This window comes from Leucopleurus acutus (assembly GCF_964270905.1).
Source record: "Leucopleurus acutus genome assembly, chromosome: 8".
NCBI classification, from domain to species: Eukaryota; Metazoa; Chordata; class Mammalia; order Artiodactyla; family Delphinidae; genus Leucopleurus; species Leucopleurus acutus.
Window position 1 is genome coordinate 57,231,523 of NC_139151.1, and position 18,374 is coordinate 57,249,896.

Consider the following 18,374-nt stretch of genomic DNA (forward strand, 5'->3'; position numbering starts at 1 on the left):
TGAAATCGCACTATTTCCTCGAACGCTTTTGAGGACTCACTAGGTCATCAGATCCACACAACTCCCTGGTGAGTGGCGGGGCTAGGAGCATGCTCCTGCTGTAGCTGAATAAATGGGTTCCCAAGGAGGGCCAGTGGCTGACACAAAATCACCCGTCAAGTCAGTGTCAACCCAGAGACCCTGGACTCCTGACTCCTCCTAATCCAGTCTTTCCTCCATTCTATCCTAGTGTCTCTCCTGGTAATGCACCCTTTTGGTAACACTGTCAATCAAACTTTAGTAGACTAGACTGAAGGTTCATTTCTCATGGCTTGTAGTTCTTCTCCAGGTAGTGACTAACAGGTTGTAGTAGCAACTAATCAAATTTTCTCTGAGTATGGGTAGTTATATTCTTCTGGCTGCAAGCTGTATACATCCAGCCCAAACTGGCTTAAGAAATAAAATAATAATCAAACGATGGTTGGGGGTTATAGGTTCCCATAACAGGGAGGACCCTAGTGGATATCATCGGGACTGTTGCGGCCTGGCTCCAGTCCTTTCAGGCTTCTGCCGCATCACCCACCGGCCAAGGAGAAGGTGGCTATCTGTGTTTCCAAGCCTCCGACCTCTCAGTTTAATGCTTCCGGTAGAAAAGACAGCTTATCTGAAATGGTATTCTTTTTCCTTTGGATCTGCTATTACTAAATCCCTAAGAAGGTAGGGGGAAAAAATCTCTTAAGATACTAAAACTCTAGAGAGGTTTGAACGTTCGAATTCCCAAAAGGTGTAATAACAATACGTACCAAAGTTAAAACCCTGGCATCAGCTCTTTTGTACTCTGTTTTAGTATATGTTTTATACTCATTGGATTTATGTATGTTTTAGCTACTATTTGGAATGTTCAAAAGGATCAACTACACTAAATTTGTAACTGGTATTTATGTTTAAGCCAGTTTAATCAAATTTGCCATTGTTTCAATATTCAAGAGGTTTTCAATGTTTTATTGAATATGAGTTTAACGAGCACTAAAGTTTATGTAGTAGTGCATATTCCTCTCAAGCTCAGAGGTCCTTCAGACATTAAGCAATCTAAAAGAACACACAAAAATCAAATAGATCACTGGATTTTTAAAAAATGATTATATAATTTTTGTAAAACAATTTTAAGAGGTAAATTAGCAGTTCTCCAAACTTCATTTATTCTTTCATCTTTATATAACTCAGTGTTATGATGAAAGGTAGGCCCATTTGAAAGCTTGTCAGTAGTCAATTTGTTTGAAGAGGAGCAGACTGACCTACTGATAGAACTTGAGTTATGTGGAAACATTTGTCGAAATTCAGCCAGTGCATTGAGCATTTCAATGGAACAAACAGTCAAGTAAAAATCATGAGTTAAGTTAAAGCTATCACCCCACTTCACTGAGGTAAACATTTGTGGACTCTCCAGCTTCAATTTGAGAACCTCAAGGTTATTTTCAAAATAGAAAAAGACGTGCAGTGACAGCATGGGGTGATTCTGTGCATCCCAGTTCCTCCACTTAATAGCTAGTATGTAATATGCAACCAAACCAGTCACGCTAATCTCTGTCCTGCTTCCCTCAGCAGGTAACTATGTTCAAATGACAATGTGTAAAAATGCAAAGGATTATTATTAATAAGATTTTCTGAAAGTAAAAGTTCTTATGAAAATCAAGAAAGTGCTTCAAAATCCATTTTTTGAAAGAAGCTGGCTACAAACTAGATATAAGTATTAGGATGATAATCAACTCAGTTTCTTTAACAAAAGCAACAAAAATCAGAAACAGTAGCCATCAGAATAAAGCTCTTTATTCACCTTCCTTGTTTCAAAGAGTCATGGTAGTTCTTACAGTACAGAGAGCATTTCTGGCACGTGGTAGCACAGAACCGAGGCACGCTCAAACACGCTGAGCCCCAGCATCTCCCTGGAGGAGTGACAGTTACAGAAAACCCAATCAGGGACAGAGGGGACATGCCAGTGAAATGGGAACCCCAGGTCAAGGCTTGGCTTTAGACTTGGGCTGTGAACCTGGGACCTCCAGGCAGGACCAAGCTCAAGCCAGAGAGCAGCTCATTCCCAGGAAGTACTGTGACTGGCCTGGATACAGGCCCCCACAGAGAAGACTCATTTAGGACAAGTGCTCAGCAGGCTGAGAGTGCAAGCCACCGAGGGACACAACATGCTTCTCCCTTGGGGAAACTTGCCCTGGCCTCTCACTTAGCTCCAGAAGGCCAAGGGCCTTTGACTTCTTGTCCATTCAGCGTAACTTTACTGCTGTCTATTCTGTGCCAGGCCCTGTGCCGGGTGCAGAGGACAAAGAGAGGAATCAGACACAGTCCTTACTTTCAGGGAATTCAGAATATGAAAGAAAAATCATGTATTTATAAATAAGTCGTTGTGACTCAAGGTAAAAAGGATGCAGAAAGCAGTCAGACAAACTTGGCCCTCGAGGAGTTCACAGCCTAGCAGAGGCCTAGGCTAGGCAGCAACACGGACAATAACACAGGGCAGCCTGTGATAAGGACCAAAGAGAGGCTCAGGCCGTGTGCTCTGGCAGCACAGGAAAGGATGACACAACAGCCAGCGGATGACACAGTGGGGAAATTTCACAGCTTAGAGAAGACTGAGCAGCCTAATCTGGCCAAAGTGGAAGTAATGAATCCTACTGCCTCGGGGAGGGGATTGTGCAGCCTCTGGCTGACCTCTGTGGGTCCCTTGGGCTATCCAACAGGCAGGGTGCAAGGTCTCTTATCTGTGGATGCAACTGCATGACATCCTGTGGATATCTGAGGGGAGACTGGTGACCAGGAGGAACAGGTCCAAATAACGAGGGCCCATGGTAAAGGTTAGGAGCCTAGGAGTGAGTGAACCAGGACGGCCTCTGGGGTCAAAGGACCACAGCCTACACAGTCCTCTCTTCATGCGCTAGATTAGCGACCTCCAGTCTGCTTTCCTCTTTTCTTCACAGCTGCCATCACCTGCCCTATCTTTTCCATTCTCCCAACCTGACAGTGGCTGAAATGGGCTCAGTTAGGGGACCAGTATCATGGTATAGGTCCCAGGGCCCTGAAGACCTTGGGTAACTGACACTAACAGAGTTGGAGCGCCTACAGCTGTTTTTGTTGGTCACCTGGCACAGAGACAGCTTAAAGTTACAGGGCTGGGTCGGAACTTGTCTGCAGCCTAACCTGTGCGGGCCTCTTTCCCTTCCCACACATTTCGGGGACTAGCTGCAGCCTGTTGTCATTTCTTCTTCACAGAGGCCACCACCTACACCATCTCTCCAGCCTGGGCTTCATGTCTGCACCCCTTTCTCTCCCTTCCTAAAGGTGTTAGGACTCCTACCTGTTGTTCTTTTCCTTCACAGCTGCCATCACCCCTCTGTTCCTCTCTCTAATCCTCATTCCGGATTACCCCGTCCCCGATCCTCTTTTGTGGCTATTCGTGAAATATGCACATAGCCCCTGTGCCTATTAAGAGTTTCACTGCTAGGCACCAAAGTGAAGCAAACATGAAGCAAAGGGGAAGGAGAGAGGGGAGGGCAATTTAGAGATGGATGGACTTCTTACGAGAACTGGACATCTGTGTTCCACACTGGCATGTGACTGAGCTCCCTTCTTTGACTCCCTTCTTGGATGGCCCCAAAGAAGTCTTCGTATTCTCATTTTCTCCATCCTTTAGCTCTGGTTTTAGAACTTAGCCACCTTCCCTATTCCTGTCTATTTGGGGTATGGTGCCCATGACAGCTTTGCTGAACACGGAGTTCCCACTAGTCAGGAGGGGACTGCCCTTCAGTCCTCTCCCCTCCCCAGCTCCTCCCTGTATCACCGACTCGGCCCACTCCCAAAGCCCCATCCCCTCCAATTGCCAACTTGACAGAGGCCTTCTCTGATAGTGGCTTCAATATAAAGAAGTACAGATGAGTATTCATTATTTCACCCAACAGCTGAAGGTCCTACAGGCCAGGCGAAATGTAAACACCCTTTAGTAGGCAATTAGAAGCCACAAATGATTTTCAACCAGGGAATGGCAATAGAAAGTATCTCACATTATGCCTAGACACTCAATTACAGAAATATTTAGATAAATGTATAAATGAGTGAATGCATGATCATAACTGTGTATTGGGAAGATAACTTTAGCAAATGTATGAGAGGCTAAGGGGATTTTTAAAAGCCCCTCTAAGCCCTGGGCTTAAGCCATACACTAAAGTAGGTGAAGTTAATCTCTACTTCCATCCTGTAGCACTCTCTGCCATCTGACTGGTATGACTGCAACCCCCAGCTTCCTAGGCTGTGTTCCATGACTAAGACTTGCTCTCCAGGGTCATTACTCAGCACGAAATATATTTACCTGATGCCTGTTTAAGGCATTATCCGCCCAAAATAGGGACAAAAAAAGATATCTCTCATGATAGAATATTTGTTGCAGTAACAGGCTCATGGGGGAAACAGTCAAAAGTAAGAGCGACCATCTGTTTTCGTCTGAGAGAACCAGCACGGGCAAAGTTCAGCCCCAAATCTATTAGACAAAGAGGCATCCCTACTTCCCCAACAGTGATTCCAGTAGGTCCGAACAAATACGCCTGATTCAGAGCTTTGGGAGTCCAGAGACCTTCCTAATGGTGAAGACCTTCTCCATGGGTAAAGGAGTGGCTGGGCCAGGACAACATTCTGAGAAAAACAAACTGAGAAAGCCAGCAGTCTGGGCAAGCTCTGGGGCAGATGACTCCAGGCACAATGAGGATACAACTAAGATAATGACATCAGGAGCTACCATCACCCCAAGTTACAGCCCAACATCTACAACCTACCCTACCAGCTGCATTTATTTTCTTGACTTTTCTCCCTCTTCTAGCCCCATAAACTGTGAACTCCTTGAGGGCAGAGACTGTGGGAAGTTTTGTCCAATGCTTTAAAGTCCTAACCCATGTCCATTTCCCATCAAGAACTATCCTAATAAATGAACTTCAAGTTGATCCTTCATAGGAGTCATGCCATCAGAAACAATAAGGACCACTGACATTGAGCTTCTCATTTTCTCCCTAGGAGATAATGCTTTCTGGATAAGGGAAGGTTGAGTAGAGCTGCAAAGCTGGAGAAGGTAAGTGACCTCATGATTCTACTATTTTGCCCAATTCCTCTAGAACAGTGAGCCTGTAGAGCTCTGAGCATGATTAGAAGGATGTGTGTGTTTTGTTGTTAAAAACATAACAATCCACCCACATCTTCCTTTGTGCCATGACACCTGCTTGCAACCTCATACTTGGATGAGTGGCGAGTCATTTGAAAAGCTGAGTCCTCTGACTTCCATTTTGAGATAAGAGTCCTATATGCAGCCAGGACGTGCTGATCAGGGAGCATGCAGGCGCTCTGCCTTTCCTAGGGATGGGAAGAAGAGAAACCACAGACCCAATCCTCTCATTTTACAGATGGAGACCTGAGGCCCACAGAGTACAGGTGACATGCCCAAGGTCCCAAAGCAAGCCAGTGGAAAAGCCAGGACTGCATCATGGTCTCTCAACTCACACGTCAGTGCCCTCTCGACTGCAGTAGCTATGGCAACATTTTCATTTTGCTCTTTGGAGAACTGAAGAAAGGTAGGGAGCAGAATATTACGTTTTTGGATTCTCTGCAGACTTCAGTAACCTCTGTTATCCTGGCATCCACTGTCCAGGCTGTGGTTGCCTCCTATGGTAGCCCTTCGATGGGAAGTTGGGTCCTAAGCCAATCAGTTTTGAGTTGGCTCAGAGTTCCTACCAGGGCTGGTGCTGTCCCCTTGCACGTGGCTCAGGACCTCTCGGTCTGTAAACAGGCGGAAGGCAATCTGCTCACACTCCCGCTTGGTCCCACATTCAAACAAACACCCAAACAAGCCCTCCTCCAGAGCAGCCAAATCAGAGTAGCCACAGGGCCCGCAGTGCAAGATCCAGGGACGGGACCAGCAGGCAGCCTCCAACGGGCTCTGGTTGAGGTAGATGCCTAGGTCGACCCTCCGGTTCTTACTGGTTGGGTGTGAGTACAAGAGCCATGATTCTGACAGGGTTCTAGCTTCTGGCTCTAGCCTCAGTGAGCTGTCCAGCAGATGGCTCTGCTGAATGGAAGGAGCATCTTTGCCAGCAGGGTGCTTGCACCCATTTGCGATCTCCAGGGACCGGAAACTCACCACACTGCCTTGGCAGCCATGAGGGGGCTCACAGAGCTGTTGGCTCAGAGCTGGTTTCTGAAAGCATTCACCATGGTCGGTGCTGAGAGCCTCCGCCCGGCACCTGTTTGGTGTCCGGGCACTGCAATACAGCACAGCGTGGCCAGCCTTCCCAGTTACCTCTGCCACTTCGCACTCCACTGTCACCATGGGCTTAATAAGCCTGCCATGGTGCCATGTGGCTCCTAGGTCATCACTATAGATCATCAGGGAATGAGGCCTGGCTTTATATGGTAGCCGAAAGCAAAAGAACCGGTAAGGGATGTAGTAGGCGTATGCAGGGATGATCAGCCTCCCTGACTGCAGCTGGATGCCATGACCTGGGCCCACAGCAAACGTGGCCCAGTGCTCCACCTCTGGGCCAATGACCTCCTCGGTCAGGTCCCTCACCTCGCTCCATGAATAGCCAGCATCCTGACTGCAGATGAAGCAGAGGCGGGCAGCATTCCTGCCTGACACAATCTGTCGACGCTCAGTGACATGGCCCCGCACACAGATGAAGAATAGGTACACACGGCCACTCTTCTGCTCCCACACAGGACAGGGGTTCATGGTCCGATGCCCAGGTAATGTGGCTTCCATCAGTGGCTTCAGGGGTTCCCACTAGACAAGGGAAGGGAGAAAGAGCAGGAGTGAAAGACTAATAGGAAGACATGAGGCTCATTAAAAGCATTAATACTGGGGACTTCTCTGACGGTCCAGTGGTTAAGAATCCGCCTTCCGATGCGGGTTCAATCCCTGGTCGGGGAACTAAGATCCCACATGCCGCGGGGCAACTGAGCCCGTGCGCCACAACAAAAGATGCTGCATGGAAAGATCCCGCAACAAAAGATCCTGCATGCCTCAACTAAGACCCGATGTGGCCATAAATAAATAAATAAATAAATAAATATTAAAAAAAAAAGCATGAATACTTCTCAGAGATAAGAAATAAATGGTACTGAAATCTATAAAATCACGAAGGCCCAAGTGTTCACTGAATTCTCAAATATTATGGGATAACTTATCAGCTGCAAAGAGGCAATGCTAGGTATTGTACGTGCTGTCCCCTCTGTCTGGAACACTCTTCTGCACTTTGCCTACATGCCCAATTCATCATCCAAAACTCAACTCAAAGTCACCTCCTTTATGAAGCCTTGCATGAGGTTCCCTCCCCACCCTTACCAAAGACAATCGGTTCCAGATCACCGCAATAAAGCGAATGTCGCCATAAAGTGAGTCACACGGAATTTTTTGGTAAATTTATATTTACACTAGGCTGTAGTCTATTAAGTGTGTAATAGCATTATGTCAAAAAAAATAAACAATGTACATACCTTAATTTAAAAATACTTTATTGCTAAAAAAATGCTAACCGCCATTCAGCAAGTTACAATCTTTCTGCGGGTGGAGGGTTTGAAATACCGCAAGAATTACCAATATGTGACACAGAGACTCAAAGTGAGCAAACGCTGTTGGAAAAATGGTGCCAACCTGCTTGATGCAAAGTTGCCACAAACCTTCAGTTTGTGAAAAACGCATTATCTGTGAAGCACAGTAAAGCGAAGTGCAATAAAATGAGGTATGTCTGTAATTTTTTATGTGCCTGGCTCCCTTCCTAGATTATGAGTCCTTTGAAGGTAAAAACCAAATTATTCTGATTTTGTATTGCCAGTGCCTAGCACATGATAGGAGCAAAATAAATATTTTTAAAAAGAAAGGACACCTCCCCCCCCCAAAAAATAAAGAAAGAAAAAGAAAGGCCAACACATAGGAGTTTTAGGCAAATAAAGGGAAATTTAAGACAAAGATTTTTTTTCCTTCCTCTACTACCCCAGGAGGCAGTTCATAACAACGTCATTAAAAACTCAAGCATGGAGTCAGAGACACCTAGTTCAAACCCCACCTTCACCACTCATCACGTGATCTTGGGCAAGTTACTCAATCTCACTTCACCTCCATTTCCTCATCAATTAAATGGAGGATGTAATAACATGCTCACAGAGGGGATGTAAGGATAAAATGAAATAATGCCTAATCAGACATACCACAAAGACCTAATTTCCTTAATATATTTTTAAAACAATATTAGAAATTGGTAAGAAAATTTCCAAAAACCCCAACAGAACTGGGCAAAGAGCAAGATCAGACAACTCAACAGAAAGAGAAGAAAAAATGAAAATGTGAAGGAAAAGGACTTCCAATTACAACAAACCAGGTAATTTGAACCAAACTTTCTACTAAGAACTAGGATAGATGAAAAAAAAATTAAGACAAAAACATCATTTGAAAGCACCAGAGAGCACACAAGGCCATGAAGAATTATAGGCCAAGAACTGAAAGTTCATTTAGAGCGACTGATGTGGTATTTTGAGTACCTTTTCCCCTCAGGTATCTCTACTAATTCTCAAAGAGGTAACTGAAAAGCTGAGAAGCCAAGCAACTCATCTGACAGCCCTACAGGGCTAGTAGGACAAAAATTAGAGGCCCTGGTAAACCCACCAGGCTTTGAGTTGGAACCTTAAAGGGCTAAGTCCCAGAAGTGCAGGTGAAACTGGAGTAGACCAGCCCTCACAACCACCACTCTAGAAAACTGGCTGGCATTACCTACTAAAGTAGAATATAAACATACCCTATAATCCAGTAACACCATTTCTAGATATCAACCCAGCAAAAAGCATGCACATAGTACTGAAAAACACGTGCAGAATATTCAGAGCTGCAGTGTCTATACACATAATCACTAACCTGAATTGGCAACAACAGCAGAATGGATCAATTCATTGTGTATAGTCAAACAATGGAAAATTATGTAACAATGAAAATGAACAAATAAAGCTGTATACAACAATCTGGATAAACCTCAAGAATACTGAACAAAAGAAGCCAAACATAAAGAGTCCATAGATTAAAACCAAGCAAAACTCTAGAGCTATAAATCAGGCTGATAATTACCTTTGGGGAAGAAGAGAGAGGGAATGAGAAGCTTCTAAGGTGCTGGCAATATTCTATTTCTTGAGCTGAGTGTGAGTCCACAAGTGTTGACTTTGTCAATTCACAGAGCTGACATTTATGTTTTGTGCATTTGACAATTATGTTTTATGTTTTCTGTATCTGTTATCACTTTACATGAAAAACATTTTTAAGGTAGTATTAAGACTATATACTTAGACTTCTCTGGTGGTGCAACGGTTAAGAATCTGCCTGCCACCACAATGTAATAACTCTAATAGTTACATAACATAACTGTGGAGTTACAGAGTTCACTGAGATTGGTCATGTTGTTTGACTTCATTCATTTATTTATATAAAAAACATATATTGTCCACCTTTAACATAAAAGACACTGTGAAGGCTTCTCAAGATGTAATGTTTAGAATATATTAAAGTTACTCCATCTTTAGTCTAATGTTATAAATTAATTAACACAGAAAGTACAGTGTTATAATCAGTTGCCTCATATCCTGTCTGGAAAGGGGTTAAAAAAAGAATCCGCCTGCTAACACAGGGGACAAGGGTTTGAGCCCTGGGCCAGGAAGATACCACATGTCGTGGAGCAACTAAGCCCGTGTGCCACAACTACTGAGCCTGCACTCTAGAGCCTGTGAGCCACAACTACTGAGCCCGCATGCCACAACTACCGAAGCCCATGCACCTAAAGCCTGTGCTCTACAAGAAGCCACTGAAATGATAAGCCTGCACACCGCAACGAAGAGTAGCCCCCGCTTGCTGCAACTAGAGAAAGCCCGCACGCAGCAACCAAGACCCAACACAGCCAAAAATAAATTTTTTAAAAAATTTTTTAAAAAAGACTATATACTTGTACTTCGTTTCTGTATGAAGAAGCACTAGAAGGCTACATAAGAAACAATAGTGACTGCCTATAAGAGGCAGAGGACTGGGAATGGGATGTATACACCTTTTTACAATGTTTTTTATTCTTCAGCAATATGAAAGTGTTAACTACCCAAAACAAAAAATAAGATTTTAAAAAATTAACTCCTGCATGAATGAGGAAAGCCTATTATTAAGCAATGCTCAGATCATAGAATCTCAGAGTTATAAGGACCTTGTGCTAACTCACATCCTACAGAAGATTCTCCTCTAAGTCTTGTGGATAAAGGCCATTCAGTCTCTCCTTGAACTGGTCTAGGGACAGGGAACTCACTATCTCTGGGGCAGCCCATTCTATACCAGAGTGCCTTGTACACTGTAAACACTTCAAACATCATGTGCCAAAGTCAACTTAATTATTGGGCAGAAGCCCACCTTCCTCCACCAAGCTCTCCCATATTGGCTACCTGATCAAAGATTGCTTCCTAAGTCCTCTCAAATGGTTTTCTTCCTCTCTGGAAACTATATGCATGAGAAGTCCACACTTCTGTCTGATCTGACTGCATTTTATTTATTTATTTATTTTTGCTGTGTTGGGTCTTCGTTTCTGTGCAAGGGCCTTCTCTAGTTGTGGCAAGCGGGGGCCACTCTTCATCGCGGTGCGCGGGCCTCTCACTATTGCGGCCTCTCTTGTTGCGGAGCATACACTCCAGACGCGCAGGCTCAGTAGTTTTGGCTCACGGGCCTAGTTGCTCCGCGGCATGTGGGATCCTCCCAGTCCAGGGCTCGAACCCGTGTCCCCTGCATTAGCAGGCAGATTCTCAACCACTGCGCCACCAGGGAAGCCCCCTGACTGCATTTTAAACCAATGGAGGCAGGGACCTCAGTTCCTTGTGACTCTTGGGTAATCAAAACTCAGAAGGCCACCAGCAGGAAGGGGCAGCCAGGCCTGCCTTGAGAGGGAGAGAAAAGGCACCCACAGGGCTGACTCCAGAGCCTCGAAGACATCACCAGAGAGAGGAGATAAAGAAAGCACTGTGGATGTCAGAGAAGGAAAAGACCGTGTCTGGATATGGGAAATCCAGGGAGAAATCACCTTCTATTCTGCTCATCTTTAACACACCCACTTCAGGTATCAGCTTAGATGCCATGCCCTGCACGACAGCTTCTCTGATCCCAGCTGCATTTGAACTCCTAAGGAAACACCTCACTCTGCATAAACCTGCCTTGTGACACTTTGTGGATTCTGGGTGGGAGTTTTGGACAGTTACATCTGTGCACAGCTTTGTTTTCTCTCTACAATTTGGTTTTGCAAATTCTTCCCAAAGAGGGGTCAGAGTCTATCAACTTTTGTATGCCCCTCCCTTCACAACATCCCCTGACTTAATGCCTGGTACTTGGTAGGTGCTCAATAAATGTTGAAGAAAAAAGGAAGGGAAAGAGAAAGGAAGAAAGATGACAGAGGGAGAGAGGAATGGAGGAAAGTGGGAGGAAGGAAGAAGGGATGCAAGGAAGAAGGATCACAGAAGTGCTCTCAAATGGAAACAATACTCTATAAACAATGTATGGAGGCTCTTCTCCACGTTCCTCCAGTACGTGCCTCCTCTCCCTTCCAAGTGCCAATAAGAGGGTCTGGGGAGCAGATTTAATTTTCTATTGTCACCCTGGGGATAGTACCCCTGTGTCCTTAGCACCCTGTGGGGAAACCAACACTTCATGGATAGCACTGAATATGTGATCTGATGAGAAGTAACAGCTGCAAACTCATTTGGATGGTTAAGATTGCTCCGATCAACAACCTTGAGCAGGATCCAGGAAGATATAAGAAATCCATTCACACAGATACTCCCTTTAAGAACAGGAAGAAAAAAAAAATTATTGGGCAGTCTAGTCATTGCGAAGTCAGAAGCTCAGCCATCCTTACTAGCTGAGAGGAGAAAATGAAATGGGCCAGATATGTCTAATATAAAGTTGACATGAAGCTGGAAAAAAATGTGAACAAAACATGAAAGCGTCAGAAGCCAAATGATCTCAACCAGGTGGAAGCAATGGCACACAAACAAGCTGAGGCTTGACAGAGATAAAACAAGTCTTGGGCTTAAAAATTTAGATGGAGAAATGTGATTAAAGAACAACAAATATAATGGCCAACAAGCATATGAAAAGATACTGAACACTGCTAATAATTAGAGGAATGCAAATCAAAATCATAATGAAATCAGTTCATATCCATTAGGATGGCTACTATCAAAACCCCCCCACAAAACGAAGTAAGTGTTGGTGAGGATGTGGAGGAATACAAAATGGTGCAGTCACTGAGGAAAACAGTATGGAGGTTCCTCAAAAATTTTAAATATCAATAGAATTACCACATTATCCAGCAATTCAACTTCTAGGTCTATATCCAAAAGAATTCAAAGAACAGTCTTGAAGAGACATTTGCACACCCATGTTCACAATAGCCAAAAGGTGGGAGCAACTTAAGCATCCATCAACCGATGAATGGATAAACAAAATGGATAAAGGAATGAATGGATAAACGAAATGGATAAATGAAATAATAGATTAACATACAATAAGAAGGAAATCCTGACATAATGCTATGACATGGATGAACCTTGAGGATGTTATACTAAGTAAATAAGCCAATCAGAAAAAGACAAAATATTGCATGATTCCACTTACATGAAGTATCTAATGTAATCAAATTCATAGAAACAAAGTACAATAGTAATTTCTAGGGGCTTGAGGTAGGGGAAATGAGTTGTTCAATGAGTATAAAGTTACAGTCATGCACTGATAAATAAGTTCTAGAGACCTGTTGCATAACGATGTAATACAGTTAACAATACTGCAATGTACACTTAAAATGGTTAAGATGGAAAGTTTTACATTAGGTGTATTTTACCACAATTAAAATTGTTTTAAAAAGAACAAAAAATATGAAAAAGTCTTGGAGGTTTTAGTTGACCATCTACTTAACGTTTATGCAGCTACCAAAAAAGTAAATGTCGGACTTCCCTGGTGGGTCAGTGGTTAAGAATCCGCCTGCCAATGCAGGGGACATGGGTTTGAGCCCTGGTCCAGGAAGATCCCACATGCCACGGAGCAGCTAAGCCCGTGCATCACAACTACTGAGCCTGCGCTCTAGAGCCAATGAGCCACAACTACTGAAGCCCATGTGCCTAGAGCCCATGCTCTGCAACAAGAGAAACCACCACAATGAGAAGCCCGCGAACCGCAACGAAGACTAGCTCCCCCGCTCACCACAACTAGAGAAAGCTGGCGCGCAGCAATGAAGACCCAATGCAGCCAAAAATAAATAAATACGTAAATAAATTTAAGAAAAAAAAAAGTAAATGTCACTTTACCTTAGGCTATATTAAAAGGATACAAGGTGGTGGAGCTTCCCTGGTGGCGCAGTGGTTGAGAGTCCACCTGCTGATGCAGGGGACACGGGTTCGCGCCCCGGTTCGGGAAGATACCACATGCCGCGAAGCGGCTGGGCCCGTGAGCCATGGCCGCTGAGCCTGCGCATCCGGAGCCTGTTCTCCGCAACGAAAGGCCACAACAGTGAGAGGCCCGCATACCGCAAAAAAAAAAAAAAAAAAAGGATACAAGGTGGGATAGCCACCTCACTGCTGAGCTGGTCAGTCTACCCCTAGGGTCCTAAGTTCAATTCTGAGTACCATATTTTGAAAAAAGTCAGTGACATCCCATACCAGGTCCCAAGGACAGTAATCACAGTTTTCAAGGGACCAGAAACCAAATCAAGACTGTGGTCTAAGCAGCTGCTAAAAGAACTGAAGCTGTTGAACCCAAAAAGTAGAAGACTCAGAGGGTGTGAATACCGTTTTCAGATACATCAAAGAGCAGTTCTCCAGAAAAGGGACTTTACCTAAACAATGTACAGAAGGTAGGACAAGACCAATGGGTAATTATAGAGAAGTACAGATCGTCTCATTCAAAAACAGTTGCTACAGGATTAAGTTCCTAATTTGAGGAGTTGTGTAAGTAGACCCTTAATAGAAGATGACTAATGTTGAGTTCCTACTATTATTAATTATATTTTGCAGACAATGAAACAGAGAAGAGTCAGGTATTCAAGTTCACAGCCAATAAATGATAGGTCTTGCCTGACTCCAAAGCCAGGCTCTTAACCATTAAGCTATTAGTAGCTACCAATGGAATACAGAAGATTTCTATATTGGGAAAGAGGTTGGGCTGATAATTCTTCTAACTTTAAGATACTACAATTAAGTAAATGAGAGAATTAATGTGAATAAAATAAAGAGAAGAGAGAATGAGTTAAAGTGGACACATTTGTGAATGTGTGTGACTACTGGGCAGTGAGGTTATGTAACAGGTACGGTCTGATAAAAAACGCTTAACCACCCAAATGTCTGTGACAGAAAGCAGAGCAACATAACCACAGGCATTGCCTGTCCTGGAGGAAACAAAAGAGCTAGAACTCCAAGTTGGGCTACAGGACACCTGGGATATAAGCAGAGGTTTGACCCTGGGAAGCCATAAGAAAGACTTGTGACAAGGTATAAGAGCAGGGAATGGAAATTCCCTGAAGTAAAAAACTTCCCTACAGGGAAATGTGAGTAAGTCATCAAAAGCAAAGACAGGGGTTGCTGGCAAGGGCCACCATCAGCAGAACAGCATTTGCACTGTAACAGCAAAACAAGGCATCCCTATGGACATGAAGTTTTAATGGTGAGGTTTCTGTGAGTAGAAAAGCGGAGCAGGTTAGAGGGATTAAAGTACCTCTTATAAAAAATGTATGTATGTGTGTAACTCTCAAACCCATTGTCTCACCTCATCCTCACTTCAGCAATCTCTGAGAGATAAAAGGCAACAATGAGAAAAATGGGATCTGAAGTAACCCTGTAGTTCATAGGCCCAAGAGCAGCAACCATTCTCTCCCCCATAAAAACACAGTAAACATGTGCTACTTAGTGACAAGGGCACCAAACCCATTTCTGCCTCTTATTAGGTGTGTGCCTAAGGCAAGTCACTTTACTTCCGAGCTCCAGTTTCCTGTTGTAAAACGGGCCTCATAATATTTACCTCACATAAAGCACAGGGGAGAGGAAGAGCAGGAAGGGGAAGAGAAGCGGGAGTATGGGTGTTGTCATTCTCCCCCGCATCTCCTGGTAGCTGTGGGCGTGAACGAGCCACCTACCTGTTGGAGCACCAGGATCCCTCATCAGCAAAACTGGATTAACAATGCTTACTTCTTTCGATGACTTATGAGGATAAAGGAGAATGTGAATGAAAAGCACACCACATGTTGGCCAAACTGAACAAACTATGGAGGCCTCTAGTCAGAGACTGAGTTGGAAGCCTGCTTTTACTGCTTTATTATAGCTGTGTGACCTTGAGCAAATAGCAACCTCTCTGAGCCTCAGTTTCCTCATCTGTAAAATGTGACTGACAATAGTTCCTACATCACAGAATGGCTGTGAGATTCAGTGTGCCCCTGGCACACAGTAAGTACTCAGTAACTGAAAGCATTGCTGTTACTGCTTTTTTTCCTCCTCAGCTCTGACACAAGGCTTTTCTTGCATTGATGGGAAAAGACACAGACACTGACATACGCAGAGCAGTGTAGAAACTGAGGCCCAGGCTCAAATCTGGGATAAGGAGTCACCTGTACTGAGTGCCCAGTCCTCAACCCTCGCCTCAGCACCAGGTGGAGAGCATCCTCATCCCTGCTCGAGGAGCGCTTCTCTGCAAAGGCCAGGAAAGTGTGGGTAGGGGGCACATAGAGCAAGGCTGGGATCCGGTAGGTGACCCCTCTCTCATCCTCCTGCTGGAACAGAGGGCTGTTGAAGGAGCACGATGTCATTTCTTCCATGACCTCTGCAAGGATAGGAGGCAGATAAATGTGTGTCCACATTCAAATGCTGGCTTGTATACAAGTTCTGCTCTATCATTCCATTTCTGGAGATCACTGGGAAGCAAAGATGTATTCAAATGTTTATTTTTTTATACAAAAGTAACATCATGATCTCAATAGTACAAAGCATAAAATAGGCACTCTCATTTAACAGGTCTATCCTCCAGACTCTGTGGGAATCCTATGCAGCCTGTGTCAAGTGTCTCTCCAGAGAGATTCTGTATGTGCTTCTGCCGAGCATTCAGAGGTATTACCAGTCCGGATGGTTTCTAATGTCAATTTCTTGGCGTGGAGTTTTTAGGCCATTCAGGTAATATAAACATAAACCCAAATCCATATGAGGGAATGGCTGTGGTTAAGAATTCTCCAGGCAGGTAGATGCGGATGATGTGTGCAAATTGGTCTCAAGTGATTCTGAAGAAATATTAGACACACACACTTATGTATGTGTGCATGTATGTATGTACGTATGTATGTATGTATGCATGAAGAGACAAGGACAGAGACAGAGAGAGACAGAGACATGGAGGAAATGATATAGCAAATGGGGTAAAATGTTACAAATTGATGTCTGTATGAAAGTTATATGGGAATCTTTGTCCTGTTTTTTGTTTTTTTTTTTTGCGGTACGCGGGCCTCTCACTGTTGAGGAGCACAGGCTCCGGAGGCGCAGGCTCAGCGGCCATGGCTCACGGGCCCAGCCGCTCCGCGGCATGTGGGATCTTCCCGGACCGGGGCACGAACTCGTGTCCCCTGCATCGGCAGGTGGACTCTCAACCACTGCGCCACCAGGGAAGCCCTTGCTTTTTTTAAATAAATTTATTTATTTATTTAAAAAAAAAAAGAATTCTCTAGGCAAACTTTCCCCTTCTATTGGAGCCTAGAAGAGGCAATCTTCTTTGTCATCTCTGTCAGTAGTAAGATTTCTTTTTCCTTCTCCATTTGATCAGAGGATACAGATTTTCAAGGCATCTAGCTTCATGCGGGGATCTCACTTCCAACCAGAGTCAAACCCCGGTGGGCCCAGAGTTTCATTCACTGTAACAGCAGGTATATTAAAGCCCAAGCTTCTAGGTAAGTGGGACATGCAAACATCTAGGGCAGCTGAGGTCAGGTAAAGGGGCTAACTTCTCCAGTTTTCAGTTTACTCTTGGTTTTTAGGCCTGGGGATTTCTCTTACTTTCTTGCAAATTCAGCTATAAAAGACTTTATTTATCCACCATTTTACAGGTTAGCTAGCCTGCCATAATGCTGAAAATGGACATCTCTAGGTACATTTCTCAAAGAAAATCAGGTGTTCAACTTCTCAGAGGCCCAAAAAGGGAATCCAGTCAGACGGACAGAACCAAGCTTAGAATTATTATATTTTCTCTCACCACCTGTCATCCAAGCTCTGTCTTCCAAATCACTTGTAAAAATAATCAGGCTGTGAAAATGAGGCCCATAAGGCCTTACTCATTTATTTAATAAGTATTTCTGAGTGCCCACTCAGAAAGTTAGACCATAAGGTAGGTGCTGAGGAGACAAAGGAATCAGAGGTCCCTGCCCTCAAGAAACCCACATCCAGGTGAGCAAAACAGACATATACATAGACAATTACAATATCATGTAGTAAGTGCTACTTTAGAGGTCAACATGAGAGCATGCAGGAAAACAGAAAAGGGCAACTGTCTAGATGAAGGCAGCAGTGGTGGAGTTTTGGAGGGGTAATAAGCCATGGGATCTCCTGTCTCACATCCTTATACTCTGGGCCTGGAACATTCAGATAGGCAGACCTCACTCCCTCACCTTTAGCTCTATTCAAACATCATCCAATCAGTGAGGTCTTCCCTGACAACTCCCTTGCCCTTCTCTATCCCATTTTCCTGCTCTATTCTCCATGCCACTTACCATCACCCGTATATTATACTTATTTAATATACCCCACAGAATAGAAATTCCATGAAGGGCAGGGATATGTCTGTTTTATTCCCTGATATGCCTCTACACCTAGAACCTTGTCTGGTAATTCACAGGCACTTGACAAATATTCACTGAATGATTGAATGAATGGGTGAGCTAGATCTTAAAGGATGAACAGTGGGTTATAGCCAACTGAAGGGTGAAAGGAGAAGGGCAGAGGGAGTGGATGTGAAAAGCCTAAAGGTCACAGAAAACACAGTGAGCTGTGGGGACTCGCAGTAATCCAGTAGACTACAGTGGAGTGCAAAAGCTGTGAGCAAAGGTAGGACTGAAGGGGTCAGGTGAGTGCAAATCCTGGGAGGCTTTGATACCTTATTAAGGTGTTTATTCCCACAGGTAGGAGCCACTCAACAGTGTTTGGCAGAGGAATGTCAAGATCAAGTATGCATTTAAGACCTCTCTCTCAGGTAGCCTTCGGGGCAATGAACTGAAGGGGAAAGTTGCACTGCTTTGGGCTACAGCCTCATAGTGTCAATCAAGACAAGCTTT

At 44.2% G+C, this 18,374-nt stretch overlaps 1 protein-coding gene across 1 annotated transcript; it reads right to left on the reverse strand.

The window, feature by feature from the left end:
* Positions 1-5,442: 5,442 nt before the first annotated feature.
* Positions 5,443-15,918, reverse strand: NEU3 (neuraminidase 3). Its single transcript, XM_082845403.1, has 2 exons — positions 15,675-15,918; positions 5,443-6,805 (listed from the first exon to the last, which is right to left on the reverse strand). Exons 1-2 carry the CDS (start codon positions 15,879-15,881, stop codon positions 5,729-5,731), a joined length of 1,284 nt encoding a protein of 427 aa, XP_082701529.1. The 5' UTR covers positions 15,882-15,918; the 3' UTR covers positions 5,443-5,728.
* Between the last annotated feature and the right edge of the window lie 2,456 nt (positions 15,919-18,374).

What these genes read in the sequence shown, in the direction of transcription:
- NEU3 (XM_082845403.1), bottom strand. Translation starts at nt 15,881, where the DNA reads ATGGAAGAAATGACATCGTGCTCCTTCAACAGCCCTCTGTTCCAGCAG. An exon ending in GGACTGGGCACTCAGTACAG is followed by an intron (nt 6,806 to 15,674) that starts GTGACTCCTTAT and finishes TCCCTTGTCTAG; the next exon opens with TGGGAACCCCTGAAGCCACT.